Genomic DNA, 23,157 nt, shown 5'->3' on the forward strand with positions numbered 1-23,157 from the left:
TTTTTCTGAAATCATCTTGCTTCCCATTTCTTATCACAATAGTGTTCCATCACTACCGTGGACCAAAATGTGTTCAGCCATTCCCCAACCGAGGGACATCCCTTCAATGCCCAATTCTTGGTGGCCATAAAGAGCTGCTATAAATGTTTTTGTACACGCAGGTCCTTTCCTCCTTTTTGTTACCTCTCTGGAATACAGACCAGTATTGGTGTGGGCAGATTCTTTAACACCTCTTTGGAGAGTTCTGCCTTTAGCAAACATCCCTTTCTTAGAGGGAAGCCCTTTAGGCAGAACTGGAGGACAATAGCATTCAAAAGAAACAAACAAAACATCCTTTAGCCACTAAGAGCTAACTCTACAGCTTTGAAAAATCGAGGAGCCATTCTCCAGGGCCCCAGCTCATTGGGGGAGTGGAAGTTGGCTAAGAATGTTCTCTACAGTGTAGACGATAAATATATTTATTTGATATTTTTATTTATTTTATTTATATATGTTTCATATCATTTATATGATATATATTTATCATCTACTCTAGCAGAATGGAAGCTCTTTGAGGGAAGGGACTGCTTCCCTGCTATCTCAGTAATGCTAGGACTTGGCACATGGTTAAGCATTCAATAAACGCTGACTGACTGATTTAAACATTTGGCCTTCTTTGTGATAGGAAACTTGCTCCAGGCTCATGCCCAGGAATCTCAAGCTTCCCTGGGCATTTGGCCACCTTCTCTACCCCTGCCCTTACAAACTAGATGAGCAACCCACTTTCCGAGGTGATGTCCTCACTCTCTGTGGGTTCTGGTCCGCTCAGCTTTGTCCTGAGGCTGAATTTTCCTGATGGGCCATTCGGTGAGGCCAGCCTCACCCAACTCTGTCCATCTCGCTAGTCCCAGGCTGTGATTCTCATCCTGTTCAGGTCTTCACCAGGACCCTTGGGCACCTGACCTTGCTCCGTCATACTTTGTACCAAGTCATCTCTGCTAGGAAGGGGAGGACAGCCCACAGCCACAGCTCCAAACCAAAGAGCCCTTCTGGAAGCCCCAGATGTGCTGCCTCTCCCATCAGAATGGGATTCTTTGCAAGTTGGGAGTCTCTCCCTTTTGTAGTGTATTCTGGGCCGTTCCTCCATTGTCCGGCCCATAGCAGGCACTTAATAAATGATTCCTTTTCAGTCACACAACTCCCTTCCCCTCATGGGAGTCGTCGGACCTTTCAGAAAGCCCAGCCCTTTGGGTTTGACTTGTTGAAGTTCAGCTGGGCAATCCTGTAAGCCACTTTCATTGAGCAGGTACTTGTGACCCCTCTGGCTTTTCTGGAAATTCAGAAATTCGCTCTGCCCAAGTCTCAGCTATGTGGCATATGTGAATGCTTCGAAAGCACTTGGAGGTGTGCAGGTTACTCATTTGGTCCTCACAATCAGCCAGGAGGCAAATGCCCATTCTCTAGATAAGGAGACGAGGCTCATAGAGGTTACGTGGCTTTCTCGGGGTCACACAGAGGAGGCAAGGTTGACTTCTCTCCTGATGGCAACTTATGCACTCTCTTCACGCACCACCCAGCGGCTCTATTAGAACAACATCAATTCATTCTAGTGTTGGCTTTCCTCATAAAAACCCGCATAGAGTGGCTGATGAATGGGAATTCCAGTTGGGATGAGGTAAAATAAAGGGGTCATTGCGGAGGGCGATCATAGACCTAGAGCTGGAGACCTCAGAGACCGTCTGTTCCAACTCCTTCATTTTGCAGAGAGGAAACTGAACCCAGTCACTTTCCTCAGTTCATTCAGGTAATATGGCCAAACCAGGATCTTGGCCCCTATGGGTGCTGTCAGTCCAGAAGTTCTGGGAGGTGGGCTTACCCACAGAAGGCCACTAGAGGGTGGGCAGAGGATAAGGTGGAGCACTGGATGATATCAAAGGGAAATTTCACTGATTTTGCCATCCTCTCAATGGAAGGCCCTATTGGTGGTCATCAGTAACACCATGTTGTCAAGATTTCTCCTTGTATTTCCAGCGTGTCAGAATAACACTGCCTTTCATGTAAAAAACCAAAGACCAAACCAGACATGCCCATGTGGTGAGCTTTGTGTCATCTGTGTCAATTTTGAGTCCTGAAAAACCGCCAAGTTCCAACAAATGAGGGCTAGCCCTCTGGTGTTTGTCCAGAACTTTCCAAGGACAAGAATCACTTGTAACTCACAAGCCAAAGGACCCCCAAATGCCAGTATTTTCTAAGGCACTTCATTGTGTCAAAATTTACAAGATGGCGACAAACCCACCACTTGCTTTGGGACTGGAATAATTATTGCATGAGCTTGCCTCCTGCCTTTTTTGTATGAATTTCTCCCGGTGATTATCTCGAGTCTATTGCCTTTTTTAAATGAAACCATGACTTGGAGGTTGTCTAATCTTAATGCATTTTTAAAGGATGATCACAGTTTGGAGAGAATGGATTTAAATGAATCCTACTCTGTCATAATTGCATCTAAAATGCCTGGAAATCATTCCGTGTTTCCCCCTCCTTCCTCCCCATCTGTGTGACCTTTTGAAATATTTTTGAAGATCTCAAATCAATCCAAGAGGAAATAAGAGACTCAGTAGAAGAGAATGATCCATGCCCTTCTGAAATGGAGGCCAGCGATTCCAGCCCAGAGGAAGCCGAAGAGGACCCAAGTAGCCACCTGAATCACATCTACAGAGGTAAGGTCAGCCTTTTCCCCAGAACGCTTTTTGAAAAGGCAGCCCAATTTCCCCTTTCATCTTCACGCCTTTGCTTTCTTTCCTCGTCTTTTCGGTGCTTTCATTATTCTCTCATGAATGAGGGGCTCAAAGCTGGGGATTTTTTAAGTAAATGGTTTAGGGGGAAAGAAACGAGATCATAGAACATCTGCTGGCCAGGAGAAGGATTCTCAGCTCCAAATTCTGACCCATTTTACAACCTGCCGCTGTCATAGAATCGGCCAACACAAAACTGATCTTGATTTCTGGTGCTCCGCGAAGAGGCTTAAAAACTCATCCTTGAAGTCACTGGGAACAAGGGCCCATTGGGAAAGGATTTGTGCGAGTGACTTTGATTTTCAGAGGCAGGAAAGAACGTCTTCCTTTTGGCATATGACCTGACTGGAGCTAATGAGCCTTCGGGCTCCGGGTGCTCCTTAGAATGGCTGGCCTCGAGCGGCAGATCCCTGCTCCCCACTCCTTTCTCCCCCCACTTCTAAACGACTCACGTGAGGCGCCCGCTTCCTTGTGCCGACGAAGATGGCGAGCCGAGGGACCGCTTTGAGGCTGCACCTTTTTATCAAGATTCCCCTCACTCCTGGGGCCAATCTGCAGCCTGCCCTTGTAGAGGAGAGTGAGGGGTCGTCCAGGCTAGTTAAAAGAAGGGAGAGAGAAGCCTGGGAGAGGATTGGAAAGGGATTGTGGGAGGCTGAACTGAAGAGAACTGAGCTTCCTCCTCGGATTTCCCTCTGAGCTGGAAGTAGGTTTTTGACTCTGCCTGAATTTCCGTCAAGCTGAAAGAGGGCTTTTGGTCTAAGATTCCTGGATAGTCGAGATTTGGTGGAGAAATCTTCGGTTTCCAGGTTTCCCCCGAGCCCAGAGATCACCTGCCGGGGGTCCAGCTGCCAGAATCCCTCCTTGAGGGAATCCAACGCTTTCCCTCTAGAACGGCGGCTTACTTCGTGCAGCAGCCAAAGCCAGGCTACCCCCTTTCTCCATTAATTACGGGGGGAGGTGAGGGTACGCCACCCCGCGTGGGAAGGGGGTCAGGTAGCACAGGGAGCTGTGGGCAGGGCCCAGAGAAGACTGGGAAGGCTGCCCTTCAGCAGGGGCCTTGGAAGTTGGGTGGGGGGAGCCTGAAGAGCCCCAGGCTCCTCCCGACCAGTTGTCCTTATTCCCTTTAATAAAACACACCTTGTTTCCGTAAGCCAAGGGTTTGGAGCTTGCCTGGCCCGCGGAGTTCCTGGGTGGGGCTACCATGGAATGTCCCTCGAGGCCAGTCCCCATTACAGCGTAATGGGGGAAGAGTTGGGGCTCCCCTCGAGACCTGGCTTCAGACGTCGTCTTCCCTCCGTGCCAGAGAGGTCCGAATTTTATCTCGGTCCTTTATGGGGCACTTACGGTACTTACGTAAACTTGGGGCGAAGTCGTTGGTTCCAGGCTACGTGCAGGTCCATTTCAAGGAAGAAGGAGTTTCTCCGAGTTCTGCACTTTCTCTGTGGCTTCTGCAAAAGGCCCCCCAAATTCCCACTGAATTCCTTATGCCAACTGTGGAAAGGCTGCCCGTGTTTCCTCTGGTCATTGCTCTGATATCGAGCATCTTGTCTCACTAGGCAGCCTCGTCTGTCTTGGCCCCGGCTCAAAGGGCTTCACAGCTTGGGGACCTTCCTGGGGTCTGGGGGGCAAGAAGGTCTCCCTCGCTGAGAGGCTGGGGCCTTCCAGGCCTTCTCCCAGACCCCGGGAACGGCCAGGGTCCAGAAGGCACTCGTTCCACAGGCACTTGCTGAGCCTCTCCTTATCTTTGAGAGGCCCTGCTAAGGCCCAATGGCCATCTGAGGTGCCCAGAGAGCCCACGACCCAAGCTGGTGGGTGATGGAGGCAGGCGAGCCATCCAGGCCCCGGGCTCCAGGGCCACTAGGGGAGAAGGGGAGGCAGGAAGTGGGTAGAAATGGAAGAGAAGGAGGCAGAAAGGCTTCAGGGGGAGGAGAGGAGAGAGCCTGTCGGAGGAGGGACCACTGAGTCAATCCCTCCCTTACCGAGCCCGCTCTAGCCTACATGTAGGACTGATCGGCACAGCATAGTAACAACGGCCAATAAACCAGCCCTTCCCATCTGGAGTCTGTAACGGTTAACATTTAGGGAGACTGAGGCCGGTAGAGAGGAGTTTCTCTCTGCAAGGAGTATTATATTTTATGAGGTTTATTAAAGGTTAAGGATTAAAGAGAATACAGGATCAGAAACGCGTGCCTAGGCCAGAGAGGCCTAGACAAGATAATCTCACAGCATGGAAGAGCCCCGTCTGCGCCAAAACAGAGGTCCAAAAGAGAGCTCCAAAGCCTCTGCAATCAGGTTAAATCCCTTCTCGATCTTGGCCCACCGGAGGGCATTCTGGGGAAGTGGAGCAAGGGCTTGTGGGGATTGAAGTCCTGGATTTGTGTCTATTTGTTACAAGTCTTGGGACAGCCCTGAAAGGACAGTAAGAATAGCTCAAATGTACATTCCAAAAGATTCTGCATTCATTGGCATCACGAAGAGCCTGCCTCAGACACTTGTGACCTTGGGCAAGTCACTTCCCCTCAGTATTCTCATCTGGGAAATGGAGCCGATAACAGCCCTTCCTCCCAGGGCAGTGCCAAGGGTCAAATGAGGAGACGTTTGTCAAGTGCTTAGCCCGACGTAGAGAAGATGCTTCACAAGTGGCAGCTCCGTGCCCTTCCTTTAACCTCTGCTGCCTCAGTTTCCTCATCTGCAAAATAAGGCTAATGAGAGCACCCACCTCCTAGAGTTGTTGAGGATCAGAGAATAAAGCCTTTGCAAGCCTTGTGGTACAGTGCGGGGGCTGGTTCTTTGTATCATTGTTATTTCAGCTACTCTGGGAGGTGGGGAATGCAATGAGCACGAATGAAGAAACTGAGGCTCTAGAGGTTATGGGGCTTATCCTCTAGTCCAGTTAGTTGTACGAGGTAGGAGCTCAGTGCAGGTCTTCCTGGCCAGCCTCCTGCCGGATACCTCCCTCTTTCCACCATCCCCTTCTGGCTCTCCCAAACCATCAAAGGGAAGTGCTGCTAGAGAAGTGGGCTTAGCTGAACATGCGTGAAAACCAAGGAACTATTTCAGGGGTGTGTTCGTAAATGTTTAACAAGCGGCTCTTCAGGGCGTCAGTACTCACAACGCCTTTTGAAGATGAACCTGCAGTTATTAGTATTTCCTCCATCACTTTCTTAAGCCCAAGTTAATGATTAATGGACCAATAAATCAAGTTCTGACGTATAGCCCTTGCCAGTGTCAGAGGTGTAAGGAGTCAGACCCAACATTTAACAACCAGCTCTCCAAGATTGTTCAAGTTCTCTAGCATGCTCTGGCCAGGCCCCTCGGGTACCTCTCCCAGTCACCTTCTCCAGGAGTTTGGGACTGTTTCTGAGGAAAGACTGTAGCAAACAGAAAGTCCCTCCTCCTTGCCCTTCTCTTTTCTTTTCACTGATAGAACTGAGCAACTACACCTCTTCCATAACATTTCCATCCTTTTTATAACTGCAGATGGGGATCTGTTGTCAGAGGAAACGGCAGCCCTGGCACTCGATGATGAGGAGTACAAGCATGGAGCACCTGAGAGCGAGCAGCTGAAGCAGAGAGGAGCCCTTGAGGGGGAGGTGGCACCAGAACCCAAGAGAGCCGGACCAGGAACAGGAGCAGAGGAACCCAGATCAAGGAAGGAGGAGGAGGAGGAGGAGGAGCAGGAAGAGGAGGAGGAGGAGCAGGAGGAGGAAGGAGAGGAGGAAGAGGAGGAAGAAGAGGAGGAAGAGGAAGTGGAGGAGGTGGAGGAGGTAGAGGTGGAGGAGGAGGAGGAGGAAGGGGAGGAAGCTGGGGCAGCTCTGGGGAGGGGCTGCAGGTCGGTCAATGCCACATTGGCACCCCAAGATGTCAGAGAAGTGGTAGAATTGAGCAAGGGCAGGGAGCTCCCTAGCAATCATTGGGATGATAAAGAGCCAGGAGCTGAAGGAGAAGGAATCGTCTCTAAGGAAGATGGGGAAGTGGCAGACAGGAAGGATAGTTCACAAATAGCATCCGTTGTAACTGATTCAAGATGTCCTGAAGAAGAGTCCTGGAGGTCCAGAGGTTCAGAAAGAAAGGAGGCTGCAATCCAGGAGGAGGAGAATGGATGGAGGGCAGTGAGGGCAGAGCAGGAGGATACAGGGGATGCAGTGTATGCTAGCAAGTTAGCAAGCCACAGCAAAGGAAAGATGGAGGAGATAGTGATCCAAAAAGAAATGGGAAAGCCCAAGGAGGAAGACACCGAAAGTCGGGCTCAAGAGGAAAGAGGATGCACTGGAACCGTGTCCCCATCCAGGGGGAACATGACCCCTTCAAGAGAAGAATTTGAGATGGAGGAAACTGAGTGTGCCAAGGAAGCAAAGAGAAAGGAATCACTCCAAGAAGGGCAGGAAAGTGGGGGGAAGGCAGCCCCTCTGAAGGATGTGGCCTTGGGCGGGAAAGGGGCCAAGGGGGTCTCTTATTTAGAAGAGGCTCAGAGGGAAGCTAGAGATTCCAGGGGCACAAAGGAGATAATAGCTGTTGAAGAGGAAGTAACACCTGAAGAAGAAACTGAGGCATTAGATGAGACTGTGAGGGAAACTGTGTCCAAGAGGGAAGTTGGGATGCCTCTAGCTGTAGTTGAAGGCAAGGGAGTCTTCAAAGAATCAGGAGAAAACACAAGTGGAGGAGGAGAGAGAGAGGAAGACGAGTGTGATGCCACAGTGGGAGATGCAGGGCAGGGGATGGAGCCTCTGGACAGGGCAGCAGTTCACAGAGAAAATGCTGAAAAGAATAGAAAACTGTCCTTGAGGGATGTGGCTTCTGAGATCCAAGAGTTGTCAGAGAAAGGAGAGATGCCAGGGAGGGAGGAAGAAGTGGAAAGAGAAGGCCAGGAAACCAGATATGGAGCCCCAAGAGAGGTGATGGGCAGGTCAGAAGAAGAACCCAAAAGGGAGAATCAAGAGATGGAATTACCAGAGGAGGCTGGGAGGTCACCAGACAATGGAGAGAAGAGAGCTCCTGGTGTGAAAACAGCAAGAAAGGAATGGACATCTGAGGAGGAGACCCCAAGAAAGCAGCCATCATTCACCGAGAGAGCAGGGGCCATGGGGCAAGTCGAAGAAATCGTGGCTAAAGAGAAAGAAGAGGCAGGAGCCTCAGGGATGACCCACAGGGCTGTTCTTGGAGAAGACCCAGGGATAGAGGCACGGGTCCGAGAAGAAGCAGGAACCTCAGCACCAAGGACAGGGATGGAGATGTCCCTGGGGAAAGAATCTCCTAAGGACCAAAAACTTGACCGGAAAACTATTCTGGAAGAAGCTGAGGCAGATGTGGGGAACGCGGGAGGGATGGCAGCAGCAGCTTTGAAGACGGAGGTGTTGGCAGATGAGGCAGCAGCTGAGGGCCAAACAGAGGAAAATAAAGCCGTCTCTCCTTCAGATGTTGCTGTGGGAGAAACTTGGCCCAGACAGGACCAGCTAGTAAAGAAAACAGCAGCCGCAGACAGGATGTTGGTGAAGGAGGCAGCGGTAGAAAGGGGGGAGGAGGGAAATGGAGAAAGAGTCCCAGCTGTGGAGGAGATGAGAAGCCAAGCAGGACCAGAGGCAGAACTAGCCAAGGAGGAAGGAGTTCTTGGAATGAGACTCATGATCCAGGCAGTGGGATGGGAGAGAGGTGGCGGCAAGGCTGAAACCATCCAGAGGGTGGAGATAGTGGGACAAGACTGGAGGAAGTCGGAGGCCCAGACTCGGGAGGCAGGGGGGGAGGAGGAATTCAGACTGGGACCGTCAGACCCCAAGGGAGAAGTGCCCAAGTGCCAGAGTCCTCAGGCCTTAGAAACCACGACTGTGGGAAACGAGATGAATGAAAGAGAGGAGCAAGATGGCAGCACGCCCAGGAAAGATGGCACCCCAGGAGCTGAAGCCCCAAGGGCTTAAGGTGGGTATAGCCCAGAGATGCTGCAAAAAGTGGCAGGCAGCCAAGTCATCCCAATCCATCACACAGGCAGGCTCTGCTCAGTGGAGGCACCAACTCGGCATTCAGCCGTGTGCTTTCTTGAGGTGCCTCATAGGCAAGGGGCTGACTAGGGAAGCAATTAGCCAGCATTATTATGGAATATCTAATATAGTTGAGGAACCCTGCTACCAGCTGGGAACCCAAAGAAAACCGTCCCTGCCTCGAGAAAAAAAGTGGCAGCTCCTGACCTCTGGGAGGTAACATTCTCTAGGGGATAAGGGACAGGGTATGGATTCGGAGAAGTAAGGTGTGGGGACCACTGAGCCAGAGATGGAAAGAGCACTTGGTGGCCAGGGACCTCTGCGGGGAGAGAGGCCGCCTCAGCTTTCCTTCTCAGGGTGGGAGACCAGATCTTTACAAGTTTTGAGGAAAAGGGGAACACCCTGTCTTCACTAAACAGTGTATTCGTTTTCCTATTTTCTTTTGGCCTTCCCTTTGAGGCAGGAATGCAGGTCCTCACTGTTCATTATTCTCCCCTTAGCGGGGGCCACAAAGTTAGAATAAAAAGATGAATGTTGGGAAGCAGGGAACAAGTGACTCATCTTCCTTTTACCTTAAGAAGTGGGGAGAAACAAATTGAGTATTCCAGGATCTATCTTCCTTCCTTCCTTCCTTCCTTCCTTCCTTCCTTCCTTCCTTCCTTCCTTCCTCTCCTTCTTCCTTCCTTCCTTCTTTCCTTCCTTCCTTCTTTCTTTCCTTCCTTTCTTTTTTCTTTCTTTCTTCATTTCTTCCTTCCCTCCATCTTTCCTTTCTTCCTCTCTCCCTCCCTCCCTCCCTCCCTTCCTTCCTTCCTTCCTTCCTTCCTTCCTTCCTTCCTTCCTTCCTTCCTTCCTTCCTTCCTTCCTTCCTTCCTTCCTTCCTTCCTTCCTTCCTTCCTTCCTTCCTTCCTTCCTTCCTTCCTTCCTTCCTTCCTTCCTTCCTTCCTTCCTTCCTTCCTTCCTTCCTTCCTTCCTTCCTTCCCTTCTTCCTTGCCTCTTTCCTTCCTTCCATTCTGCTTATTGTTATTAAATATTTTTTGTGCTCTCACCTTAGCATCTTAGTGAAGTTTGTGTTAATAAATATGGAACAACCATTGGTCTCTAAAGTATACTCTTCATATGACATAGTTCTCTGACACTCACAGTGATGAGTGAGAGTTCTGCTTGGTTCTGATGGATTATCATGCTGGTAACATTGCCCACCTTTTTCTTATTTTTCAGGGGGCTTGAAATATATCTTCTGGCAAGCGCAGGCAGCAGCAGAAGGAAGTCTGATCATTGGCCTCTCCAGACCTTCATAGCATTAAGTGTTTTGCCTTTTTTTACACATTGCTCTAGATTTGTGCTGACTCAAGATGCCAATCTGTTCATCTCTGCTGATTCCTGACATGACAAACAGCCCAGAGAAACTACCGGATGCAACGGAAAAGGATCTGCAAGAAAAGAACTTCGAAGAAATATTCTCTATGGCATCGCTCTGTCCATGTTTCCCATCACTGACACCCTTCAGTTTTCTAAGTGAAATCATATTTTAATTGTTCCCTTGGAACCTAAAGCTGTCCTATAGTTTTATGAGTTGATGCAACTTTATTTTTTGAAATCTATTTCCTTTTCAATCTTAATCATGTGGGGGTTCCTAGGTGGAATTCGTGGCTTGGGACTGTCAGTGCCTCGGCTTCGTGGTCCATGAAAATCATGTCGAAGAGGCTCTCGTGTCTGTTCATCAAACCAAGTCCGGAGATGGCTTGGGGGAGGGGGGCTGGGAATTGTCCTGAAAATGGATTTAGTGCATAGAAAGCCTTTGCTTTTAGCGTGGAAAGGTTCTTTCTTTTTGAGAATGCCGACGAGGGTTGTTTCAAAATGCTTCCTCAGAGGAAAAGCATTTTTATCATCCTTCTTTCCCCAGAGAGCTGGCTCAGTTCACAGCTCCCAGCATTTCCTCATTCCTGGGAAACCAAGAGCAAATGACAGGAGAGCCTCCGTTAGCTTTAGTGAGGACAACAGGCTGACCCCGGGAGTTACAGTGGGAGCACCCAGATCCATGCACGCCAAGGCCTTGGGAGTGTGGTGTTGCTGCTGCAGGCAATGGGCACAGGGGTCCCTGCTTCTAGCCTTTGGCTGTTTGGAATGATAGGATTTGGGCTCCAGAAAAGCAGTGGATGTCTGCACCCCCCCGGGACCGTTTCCTAGGGCAGTGGGAGTGGGGCTTCCTCAGCACCAAGGGGTGAGGGACTCCCCTGATTCTTCTGGCCCCAGCACTGCACCAGGGGACGCCTTTTACCCTCATCGTGCTGATGGTTTGGTACCTTGGACAAGTCCCACCTTCGGCAAATGACTCCGCAGCTGCAGTTTCCTCATTTGTAAAACATGGACTTTGAGGTCTCTTCCAGGTCTCTGAACCTCTAGGTAAAGAGGCAGTAATTTAGAGGAAGGATCGCCAAGGCAATTCTCACAGTCTAGCAGGCTGAGCCCTTTCCCTGGTAGAGCGAATCCCTTTTGGGGTTTTCCCAATGCCAGTAAAGTCACGGGTCTGTTCCGACACCAGCGGCACCCCCAAAGCCTGTTCTCCCCCAAACAGGGAAATCTCCTACACAACTCAACTGTGCTAATTGGGACTCCTGAGCTCCTGGAGACCAGCAGCCTTGTCTTTGGTGGCTCTTGTGCATTCTGGGTAAAGGAAACCCTCTATGGAACACAACCATTGACCATTTAGTGCAGAAGGCTTCATTTTCTGTGGGTGTGGATGCATTCACAGGCAAGAAAACGGGCCAGAGGGGGGCCGTTGGGGCTCTGATGGAGTTGGGAGATCTCCAGGACACACGGGCTGACATTCTGGGAGGGCTGATGGGACTCTCCTTTCCCTGCCTGCTCATCTCCATCGTGAGCTGGCTGGGGAGTTGGGAATCCCCTGCTCTAGAGGGTTTCTTTCACAGCCTGTAGTCAGTGAGTTGGAGGGGACGTGGTAGCACCCTCAAAGCATACCAACCGGGTCTTAATGGGCCTGTGTCAGGTTCTTCTGGCCCTGCTCTCTCTGCCTGCCCCCCGGGCTCCTGAGCCCTTTGGAATGACAATGCTTTCAAGGAACACCCAAGAACACACCGTCTTGCACTGAACAATGGCTTCTGTACAGCAAGTCACCTGGAAATGACTCTGTGTGGGAAGGACTCCTGGAATCAGTGTCCCTGAGGACGTCACTCTGGGTTTTCGTGTTATTGGTCGGGGTCTTCAGTGTGTCAGGGAAATGTGTGTATTATCGCTCAACTGACACTTTTCCGCAGTATTCTTCATTCTTAAAAGCAAAAATAAATCAGGTGTTGAGAGAATGGTGTATGGGTGGCCTTGGCTACTTGAGGGAACTCTTCAATACTTGGATGGGTTGGTGGAACTTCAGACAGTAGGAGAATCTCAGCCCATTTTCCCCTTCTGATATTATGACTCTTATACCTGCCCTCCCTCCTTCCCTGAAAGGGCCACTGGCCAGGCTGGAGACTTCCCTTTAGAACCATCGATCAAGCAGCAAGCATTCATCGTGTCCACCAATGAATAAGCTTTTATTTAGCACCTCCTGTGTACCAGACACTGGACTAAGCTCTGAGAATACACGGAAAGCCCAAACCCATCTCTGCCAGGCAGATGTTTTCACTCAGCTGGGGAGGGCAGGATAACATGGCAGTAGGGAGATACGTCCATATGAGAAGATGGAAAGAAACCTTGTTGGGAAAGGCATCACTGGCGTATGGGAGAGTCAGGAAAGGCCTTCTGTAGGCTGAGTGGTAAAGGAATCTGGGCATCCCAGAGGCAGAGGGGAGGAGGGAGCACACTTTAGGTGGAGGGGAGAGTCAGTGCAAAGGCAAGGGGAAGAATAGCCAAGAGTTCTTTATAAGGAATCGGAGAGCAGTGTGGCTGACTGTAGAGACAGGGAAGGCTAGGAAGAGCTTCAATGGATAAACAAAGGACTTGAGGTTGGAACCTGGAGATTATAGGGAGCCCATAACCTTGACTGAGGATGTGTCAATGTGTATGTGATTGCATGTGTATGAGAGCATGTACATGCACATGCATGCTTGGGTATGTGTATGTTGTGTGTGGTTGTACATGTCTAGGGATGCACTGTGTACACATGTATGTTTGCATGTGTGTATGGTGTGTGTGTGTGTGTGTTTGGGGATTTTATAATGGTTGTATCAAGCCATGAAACATTGCAAGACTCCTTGGAGGTAACCATTCCAAAGAGACTTTGCCCTAACATTCACATCAAGAAAAACAAATTCGATGAAAATGCCGTTGTCCAGCAGATTCTGATGTAGTTATCAAAATGTGGACCTCATCTAAGCCTTTGCAGATCTCTCTGCCCCTCTCTTTCTCTGCCTCTCCTCTCCCCCTTCCCTCCTCTCTCTGTCTCTCTCCCTCCCCCTGTCTCTCTTCCCCCCTCTCTCTATACCCGTACACACATGCAGACACATTGGGATATTCACACACTCACATGGACTCACGTGTAGATATGCATAGACAGATTTATTCTATAGTTTGTATCACTGTGTATACATCTCTATCAGCTCCGTGCACACCCACCGATAGCTAGCCCCTCTCTGGTTATCCATCTTAGACCATTAAATGAATCAGTTCATTCTAGAATGAAGTATAAAGAGGGAGAAGAGTAGCCTGGATTATCTTGAGCAAATGGCATTCAATGGAGGAGCTCCCGGTAGTGGTGAGCCCCAAACAATGACTCTAAACAAAGAAAAGAACGTCGGAAAAGGAGCAGAGGGAAATGTTATTTTACAGTAAATATGATGGAAAAAGAAGTGGCTACAGGTTGTAAACCTTAAAATTCCTTAGACTTATAAATGTTGGAAATTTCACCATTGGGAAATTTCATACTTGGAAAATTTCTTACTGATAGTCTATTGGAATGTGAACCCCATTGACATGGGAGGTTCTTTCTCCTCCCTTCTTAAGATTACTTTAGGACAGAAACCTTTTGCTGAACAATGGAAAGGACTTTGACCTATGCTTAAGCATAGAACAGGAATTTCTTTGAGTCATGATTGATTTTAGAATTGATACAATGGAGATACTTGGAATCAATCTCCATCCTACTCAGTCCTAACAGGATTGAGGAAGGGCTGCAGCATAGATCAAAATTTAATTATTCCAATCTCTACCCTACTCAGGTTAACAGGATTTAGGAAGGGCTGTAGCAAAGGATCAAAGATTTAATTATTTGAAAATATGACCTTCAACAGACATGTGCAAAGCCAGAGACCTCTGGGTGGTCCTGGGTTAAGCTAGAGCCTCCATTGGCACAGGGAAATTGATGGACAGTGATTGGTAGATGTGAGAACTGAGGGGAGGGAACTTGGATGGTTTCCTTAAAGATAGTGGGGTCTGAAGACTCAAGGTGGTGGTTGAGGAGTTTGAGTGGTTGCCGAGTGTGCTCTGAGAAGCTTGCTCTGAAGGAAGCTGAAGGTGGGGGCCTCTGAGACTGTTTCTCCATTTTGGTCACATGAGTAATAGGGACTGATCTCTTTTCTTTGCCCCAGCTATCTAAGGGCTTGGGCCTTTTGGCCCAGCCTAAACAGAAGGGGTATTTAAGCCCTATTCCCTTCTCTCCCCTTTCTCTCTCCCTCTCTCTCTCGATCTCTAATTCCTTTCTTCTTCCTGTTTGTAATTAAACTCCATAAAAGGTTGATGGCTGACTTGAGTTTTCATTTAGGAATTACATAGCTGAATTCCTTGGCGACCTTAAATTAATATATATCAATCTTTTAAAGTGATTTCCTTGTCACAAGTGCAGGAGCGAGAGAGAGAGCCCTTCGCTATTTCCTGTGCTCCCCTGATGTCCCGACAATATCAGGAGACAGCAAGTAGAGCCAGAATGTCGGGTGGACACTCTGCCAAAGTGAGGAGTGAATGTGGGCAAGAACCACGCAGCATCCTGCCTTCTGAACATAAAAGAGTCCTCAGGTGGTAAGTGATGGAGACAGGATTTGAATTCTGATTCCAAATGTAGTTCAACACTGGGCCTTAGAGATTATCTTGTTGAATACTTTGAGGAAACTAAGATCAAGGGAAGATACGCCTTGCCCCAGGTCACATGGCAAGTTAGAGGTAGAAGCAAGCCTTGGATTCAGATCCTCCATACTGTGAAGGCAAGTGTTATTCCCACAGTGTCATTCTCCTTCCATTTGTTAACAGCTCTGGTGTTTGGGGAGAAACTGAATGTCTAGTCAGGTTAATAATTTGTGTACCAAGACTTTAGGGGGAATTAGTTTTGTAGGTTGAAGACAGATATCTTAAACGCTTAATCCCACTTTAATCCAGTGCAGTGTGTCTCTAAAAGAGGAAATCTATCACTCCCTGCCTTTACGAGCTGGGTTGTGGATTTCCAAACAAGCTTTAGGGTGAAGGGCTTTGGGTTGTCATCATTAGGGAAGGCTCTGGTGGAATCCCCTGAACTGAAGATGCTGACGTTTATCATCATGGCAGGAGGCAGAGCAGAAATGGCTCTTCCCTCTTGTGGTCTCCAATCAATCTGAATGGGGTAGTGGTGGAGGGATTGTGTACCCAGTGGAGATTTAAAAGTGGAAATCTGCTGCAGTGAAGGAAGACAGAGCTGTGGCGGGATTATCTATCTAGACAGATAGAAATGGATTCATGTTAACATGGAAATGTAAAAGCCCTAGACCTAGGAAGTCTTGGGTTCAAATCACGTGCATGTGTTTAACATATACTTCCCTGCTGGGTCTCCAGATGGATCTCAGACATAATCTTACAGACAGATGGTTCAGGATCACACCAGGAAGCTCTGTAGATACCAGCCAGCAGGGAAGCAGGTAGGATGGAAAAGATAAGGTAGAAACAGCCACCAAGAGAGAGCAGCCAGGCCCTCCAGGTCAAAACCAGAGAAAGACCCACCTCCAACCCCAGTTAACTGCCTCACCCTTCCCCCCACACACATTCTAGAATCTTTTCTCTGTATCTGCATCTCTGAAGACCCACTTCATCTGCTCTCTTTCTTATAACACTAGGCACCTCTAACACGTGGATAAATAGTCACTCCCCTTCTGCTTGATGACCTCCAGCAAGGAGTTAATCCTTTCCTTTCTAAGGCAGCCCATTCCACTTTGGGACAGCTGTAACTGTTGGGAAGGTTTCCTCTAAAGAGTAAAGTTGCCTCTTGTGAACATCTATCCATTGCTCCTAGTTTCTGTCCTTTGGGGCCAAGCAGAAGTAAGCAAATCCCTCATCCCCCTGACAGTCCATTGGATGCAGCTGTCTGGGCTCCCTCAGTGCCTTCCTTCTTCTAGGTTTCTCCACATTCCTCTGGGGTTGGTGCCACACTGGGGCCACCCATCTGTGATTCCTTACTTTCTACATGATTGGCCCATATTACAGATTTTGTTCTCGGATCCTAGGAGATATATCGCCTCCTTGAGGTTTGTATTTAATTAGACACAGGAGACCTACGGGGTTCAGGCTCCAAATTTAATTTCAAAGAAAGAAATGACAGTTGCTTATTTTTTAAAATCAAAGTTTGCCATAAAAGGGAACACGGGACACAGAGTTTTCTCTGAACTCAGCTAAAAGAGCTTATGGTGCCTCTTCCTCAGTTGGTCCCGCTGAACTCTGTTCAGATTTCCAAGGGTCTTGGATTTGGGCCAGAAAGTGGACATGAGAAGGGTATTAGTGGGACTGTTGCTGTCATGGAGACCCAACTAACAACACTGGCATGAGACTAGAGAGGTATTCCCCAACTCTGCCTGAGTACTTCTTTTGTGGATGGCCCAGGAGTGTGTGGGGGATGACAGTAAAGAATATCATGTGCTCTCCAGTAGACAAAGCAAGATGGAAACATCATCTCATTGGCTCAATGTATCACTGATGAGTGAGTGAATTACTGGAAAGAAGAGCATTTAAGAAGCATTTACTATGTGCCAGGACAAGTCAATACAAAAGTATCCTTCCCTGAAGGAGCCCACCTTCTAATGGGGAGTGATTGGTAAGGGAGGGAGCTTTGATCAAGAGAGTCCATGGATTGCCACATGCCTCCCCAAGACCATTTGGAGATTTGGTTGGATGGCTGCTTCCTGAGCAACAGTAAAAAATCCAACAGAGAGAAACTGAGGACAAGAGTGTAGAAGAACATCCCATGGAAGCTGGCAAGATGCCCACCAGCCCTCTTTTCCTGCTATTTGGATGGATGGGAAGAATGACATCTTTGTCCCCAAGGATACCACAAGAAACCTTGGCAAAGGGACAGCAGGAATGTGGCTCCATTATGTCATGGCTTCTCTACTTGGAAGGACCCACATCTCATTGCTGTTGGCACATTTTCTGAGGGTGCAGATCCCTATTAACCCACCCCTTGTCATCCTCTGTGGTTCTTTCAGGATGAAGTGGGGGAGAGAAGAGCTCTGCCTTTGCACCATGCTCCCTCCTATTCTAACCCTACTTTGGATACTCCCTAGTTGTATGATGCTGGACAAAATCCCTCAACATTTCTGTGCCCTGGCTTCCTCATTTGTACAATGAGTGGTTTGGTCTTGATGGTTTCCCAAACCTTCCAATTCTAAATCTAGGATCCTTACAATGACTTGACTGAGACAAATGAATGAGAACCAAATGAGCAGATTGGATCAGCCATGGGTAGCCTCTGAGAACCCTTCCTGCTCTTCAAATTTATTAGGCACAAAGAGCATTTTCTTCATGTCTAGAGGAACAATAAAAATCCCAGTGTCTCCTCCCTCTCACATCTCCCAAGGAAGCCTTTTGAAAGCAAAACCTCAGCAAAAGTTGAGTGACAAGAGGCACTACCAGGCACCATTTGGGTGATTCCCCAAAAGGAGCTTCTCCAAAGTTCTGTTTGCCTGTCATTGCATTGGCAATGGCAATGGCAATGCAATGGCAATGGCAATGGCAATGCAATGGCATGCAGGGCCATTGCAAGGAAACAAAGCCTGGAGACAAGAAATGTCTAAGAACTCTGATCAGTAAAATGTTGCTTGATCTCAGCTCCCAAGAGAGCCCCTGCCCAGGATCCTGCTGCAGAAACCCCCCATTTTGGCCACCCAACTCTCATCTGCCCAGAACAGAGAGCAAAGTTTGTGGCACAGCAAGAGCTGGCTTACCAGCCCCATAGCCAATGTTTTCATGTTTCAATGTGTTCCTTCCTTCCTTCCTTCCTTCCTTCCTTCCTTCCTTCCTTCCTTCCTTCCTTCCTTCCTTCCTTCCTTCCTTCCTTCCTTCCTTCCTTCCTTCCTTCCTTCCTTCCTTCCTTCCTTCCTTCCTTCCTTCCTTCCTTCCTTCCTTCCTTCCTTCCTTCCTTCCTTCCTTCCTTCCTTCCTTCCTTCCTTCCTCAGTCCTCCTCTTCCAGCCTGCTCTTCTTCCCCTTTGCCTGGGCTCCCCATACCTATATTTGTCCATATGGTCTTTGCTAGGGTGCCATGTTTCCCAGAGTTCAATGGAGATCTCTCAGTCACTCCAATAAATACCACCTCACATCATCCACCGTTACTCAAGATCCCCCATGTTCCTTCCACTTTGGTCAAAAGATAATTAGGGACCCTTGTGGGAAACAGGGATGGGGAGAGGAAGAAATCGAACTCTCTGCTCGCTGCCCCAGAGGAGGGGCTCTAGAGTAATCACTGTCTTTTGGTAGTGTGACACTGCTGTCCACAGTGGGCATCCTCCTGACTAAAGCAATAGATCAAATTAAGTATATGTGCGAGAAATTCGAATCGCTTTTCTTTCAGGAAGATGTGAGTTAAATGCAAGCCATATTCAGTGTGCTCAGATCAATCTGCAGATGGCAGGCTTGAAAGCAACAAGTCCCCAACTGTCCCCAGGAGAATTCTTTTAGAAACCTTTTAATCTAGAAATATTTTTTAACCCTCTGCTGATTCTGTAAAAACTCAATTAAATGGACACTGGGTGGTCCTTAATTTCCACAGAGTTTATTGATAGTACTTGAATAAAGAAAAGAAGACAGATAGAGGGATGTTTAAGCCTATTCTAACTAGCTAACCAGCCATGTGGCTCTCCACCTTATGGCTCTCAGGCAGTGTCCTCCAGTGCTGTGTCCAAGGGAACAGAGAGAGTGTGTTAGCTGGTCTTGAATCTTTCATTTCTGCTTTCACCCCTGGATCCTCTCCAGGTCAGTGTGCCTAGGTCACTGTCCTGACCCACACTGGCATGGTAAGATGGCAGTATGGGGTCCTGGGGGTGGGGGGTTCCCTTCACACATTTCCTAGAAGTTATCTCAAGAGCTAGAGAATGAATGAGGCATGTATTAAGTGCTTACTGTGTTCAAAACTCTGGTGCTACAGGGTGTGTGTGTGTGTGTGTGTGTGTGTGTGTGTGTGTGTGTGTGTGTGTGTGTGTACATACATATGGTCTTTTTGTGTATTTCTATAAACATGTATATACGATTTGTTAAAGGATTTATAAACTTTCAAAAAGAACAAAAATGCTCATTTGCCTCCTTCCTCCCTCCCTCCGTCCCTCCGTCCCTCCGTCCCTCCCTCCCTCCCTCCGTCCCTCCCTCCCTTCCTCCCTCCCTCCCTCCCTTCCTTCCTTCCTTCCTTCCTTCCTTCCTTCCTTCCTTCCTTCCTTCCTTCCTTCCTTCCTTCCTTCCTTCCTTCCTTCCTTCCTTCCTTCCTTCCTTCCTCCCTTCCTCCCTTCCTCCCTCCCTCCCTCCCTCCCTCCCTTCCTTCCTTCCTTCCTCCCTTCCTTCCTTCCTTCCTTCCTTCCTTCCTTCCTTCCTTCCTTCCTTCCTTCCTTCCTTCCTTCCTTCCTTCCTTCCTTCCTTCCTTCCTTCCTTCCTTCCTTCCTTCCTTCCTTCCTTCCTCCCTTCCTCCCTTCCTCCCTTCCTCCCTTCCTTCCCTCCTTCCCTCCTTCCCTCCTTCCTTCCTTCCTTCCTTCCTCCCTTCCTTCCTTCCTTCCTTCCTTCCTTCCTTCCTTCCTTCCTTCCTTCCTTCCTTCCTTCCTTCCTTCCTTCCTTCCTTCCTTCCTTCCTTCCTTCCTTCCTTCCTTCCTTCCTTCCTCAGTCCTCCTCTTCCAGACTGCTCTTCCTCCCCTTTGCCTGGGCTCCCCATACCTATATTTGTCTCCTCATTGGTGCAGAGAACTCCCAGTGAGGAGCCACTTTGACCCAGGGACAGTCACCGATCTGCCCTGACACATTATTAAAGAATTACCCCTGAAGGACACTAAGTCCAATAACTTGCCCAGCACATGCCTCTTAAGTTGCTGTCCTTGGTACTTGAGGAGGACCAAAATGCCATGGCAATGTCAGGGTCAATGTTCAGTGTGTCTGACCAGGGCTGATCAGTCCAATATGAGCTCGGGAGGTCCTTTGCCTAACCAGGATATATCAGAAACAGTATTTGAACTCATGACTTCTGGGTGTCAAGACGGGTCATCTAGCTGCTTCTCTGTTCCCTTCCAAAACAAAATATACTTCCCTTGTCATGGCTCCCTTATACATATTATTTCCCTTGAGGTCAGGGACTGTCTCTCATTTTGCATTCACATCTCCAAGATTTGGAAGGGCTCATGGAACATTTTTTGGGGTTGTTGTTGAGTAGTTTCACTCCTATCTGACATTTAATTATCCCATTGGGATTTTTTTTTTTGCAAAGACACCATGGTTTGCCATTTCCTTTTCCAGCTCATTTTACAGATGAGGAAACTGAGGCCAACAGGGTCTGGTGACTTGCCCAGGGTCCTACAGCTAGGAAATATCTGAGGCTGAATTTGACTTCCTGACTTCAGCACTGGTGTTCTACCCACTGTGCTACCTACCTGTCCTGATGACACAATTGTAAGCACTAAACAGATACATCTGCATTCATTGATGGCTTCCCTCCCTTAGTCACTCTCTCAGTCATGCTCTCCACTGTCATAAATTTCAAGAGAATAATTTGAATGAGTAGGATCTAACCTTTTTAAAGAGCTCTTTTATGTTCTAGATTGGAGACTTTCCCTTCATTGTGCATCTGCTGATTGATGGCTTCTAATTTCTAATATTGGGGCTGCTGCCATGGGCAGGCATCCTCTAAGCATATGGAGAGCCCCCTCAGTGACTCTTGTGGTTTATTAATATTTTAAATCAATTAACTACCTCAATGGATAGGCCAAGGCAGAGGAAAAGACTGTTCAAGCTCTGCAAGCAACTTTGCCGGTGTTCTTTCTTATACTTTCATATTTTGCAGAATTTCCAGCAGTATTCAGGACTTATTACTTCTATTAACCAGGCGCTTTCCCTAAGGCTTAATGTTTCTTTGGTGGAGACCAATTAGGGGAGCCAGTCAGTCCTTTCTTCCACCAGCCAATTATTTTAATTACCGGGTAAGAGGAAAATTCTTGCTTGCTCTGCAAAGACTTGACCAGTTGAATTTGTCCAAAGAAGGCTCTGCCTCTGCATTCTGAGAGACAGAAGCTCTTCCAGAGACTGTGTGTCCTCTGGATGGCTCGGGCTCCATTCCTGCTCGCGCCTCCTTTGGGCCCTTCCAAAAAGCAATAGCCTTTCCCTGGGGTTTTTGTTCTGGGCCCCTCGTTTGGGTCCACGTAGAGCTCCAACTGGAGAATGGCGTCCTTTATTGCATCAAAGGAATGGGTGGCAATGCCTGCACAATATTGTCTAGGCTTCCCTATATTCTCTGTTTCGTAAGAGTCAGTGCAAGGGGCAGGCAAGGTTGGCATCCATCTAATAATACCTACCATTTATATTGCTCTTTAAAGTCTATAAATCACTTTACAGTGATACCCTTTTAGCTCATGCCATCGCTGTGAGGAAAATGTTAGTATCATCCCTGTTTTACAAATCAAAACAGAGGTAAACCAAGACTAAGTGACTTGCCCAGGGTCACACAGTCAGGATATATCAGAGGTAGGTCTTCATTCCAAGTTTTTTGGACTTCCAGGTTGATATTCTATCCACATGCTATCATAAGCTCAAGGAAGTCCGATCAATGAAATGGGATAGAGTCCTTCCCCAGAGCTCCCCTTCATTCATTATGGATTCCCCTGACTGATGACAAGGAAGAGATGTAAATTCTCCCTCTTGGGTCCAAGAAGTCAACTCCACAAGTCCCTAGAAGGAGAGAAGCCTCATTAGAAGGAAGCTGACCTGAAACCGACCTGGGAGGCTTTAAGTAATAATAATAATAATAGTTAACACTGGTGAGGCGCCCTCTAAGTGCCAAGGCACTTCTCCGTGCACTTTACAAGGAAGATCGCCCGGTATCCCCACAGTAGCTCTGGCAGGTAGGTGCTACTATCGTTGCCTTTTTAGAGATGAGAAAACCGAGGCCAAGAGTGGTGAAGAGACTCCCCAGTCCATGTCCGAGGCTGGATGGGGCCGCAGGGCTTCCTACCTCCAGGTCTTCAAGCCCACAAAAGCCCATCGTAGGATTTGGAAGCCAAGGAAAGCGACTGTGGTCTAAGTTGGGCTTCACTAGGAGAAGCACAAATTCCAGGTCCACGGAGGTGAGAGAGTCCCATTAGTCTGACGTGTTGAGGACATCTAGAGCTCTGTGGCACCCATCTCTGTGGCAATTCCGATAACCTGGGGAGCTTCTCAGTGAAGACAACTAGGATGGGGGGGAGGCAATGAGCGTCGAGTGAGCACCTGCTCTGGGTCGGGCACCATGTTAAGCACTTCTATTTGTTTATTTTAACAGCTATTTCCTCTGATCCTCACAGTCACCCTAGGAGAGAGATGATATGACTATTCCCATTTTACAAATGAAGACACTGAGGCCAAGAGAGTCTTAGTGAATTGCCCAGGGTCCTATGGCTAGTAAGTGTCTGAGGCTGGATTTGAATCCAGATCATCCTGATGCGAGACTGGCAGTCTCTCCACTGTGGTACCAGCTGCCTCTCGAATGATGAAGGACCTTGAGTTCATTCTCTAAGAAGATTGGTTGAAGGAATTCGGCTCTCTAGCTTGTGGGCAACTAATGTGGGTGGGGGTCAGGGGGGCATTTTCATTCTGAAAGCCTAATTGAATTAGCGCCCCGCCACTGCTGTCGTGCCTCTTTGCATTGAGCGCCCCAAAAGAATGGGCAGCTCTGGCCCTCTTTATCCCAGAAAACCTCCCAAATTTCGAGGTGTCCAGAGAGGAGGCGAGCTTGACTTCTCCATCGTGTCTCTTCCAGGGGGTTCACTGCACCCCTGCCTTGGCAAGGCTTAGGGCCCAGACGGGGGGGGAATGACCATGTTCCAAATGGCCCCCCCTTGTTCCTAGAGCTCTGGGGGTACGAAGGGACCCCTCAGGAAGGTTTCTTTGGTCTACACGGTTGAGGGACAATACTTCACTGGGAAGGGATTTGCTGTTGGAGCCCTACTGGGGAATGGCTTCAATGGCAGCCCCTGCCTTCTCTATGTTGGTCACTAATACGAGAACGGAGGTG

The 23,157-nt window shown here is 48.5% G+C and overlaps 1 protein-coding gene across 9 annotated transcripts in view; it reads left to right on the top strand.

Moving 5' to 3' along the window:
• Positions 1-12,063, top strand: part of ERICH3 (glutamate rich 3) — a 118,451-nt gene extending 106,388 nt beyond the window's left edge. For 8 of the 9 annotated variants that reach the window (XM_056814919.1, XM_056814913.1, XM_056814917.1 and 5 more), the window contains 3 exons: positions 2,559-2,696; positions 6,252-8,684; positions 9,962-12,063. In XM_056814919.1, the coding sequence (XP_056670897.1) occupies positions 2,559-2,696; positions 6,252-8,683 (2,570 nt within the window). In that variant the 3' untranslated portion in view covers position 8,684; positions 9,962-12,063. The remainder of the gene's footprint in view (positions 1-2,558; positions 2,697-6,251; positions 8,685-9,961) is intronic. The other variant, XM_056814921.1, reaches the window with a different exon arrangement.
• Positions 12,064-23,157: the final 11,094 nt, after the last annotated feature.

Source organism: Monodelphis domestica, chromosome 2 (genome assembly GCF_027887165.1).
Source record: "Monodelphis domestica isolate mMonDom1 chromosome 2, mMonDom1.pri, whole genome shotgun sequence".
In the NCBI taxonomy this organism is placed as follows: Eukaryota; Metazoa; Chordata; class Mammalia; order Didelphimorphia; family Didelphidae; genus Monodelphis; species Monodelphis domestica.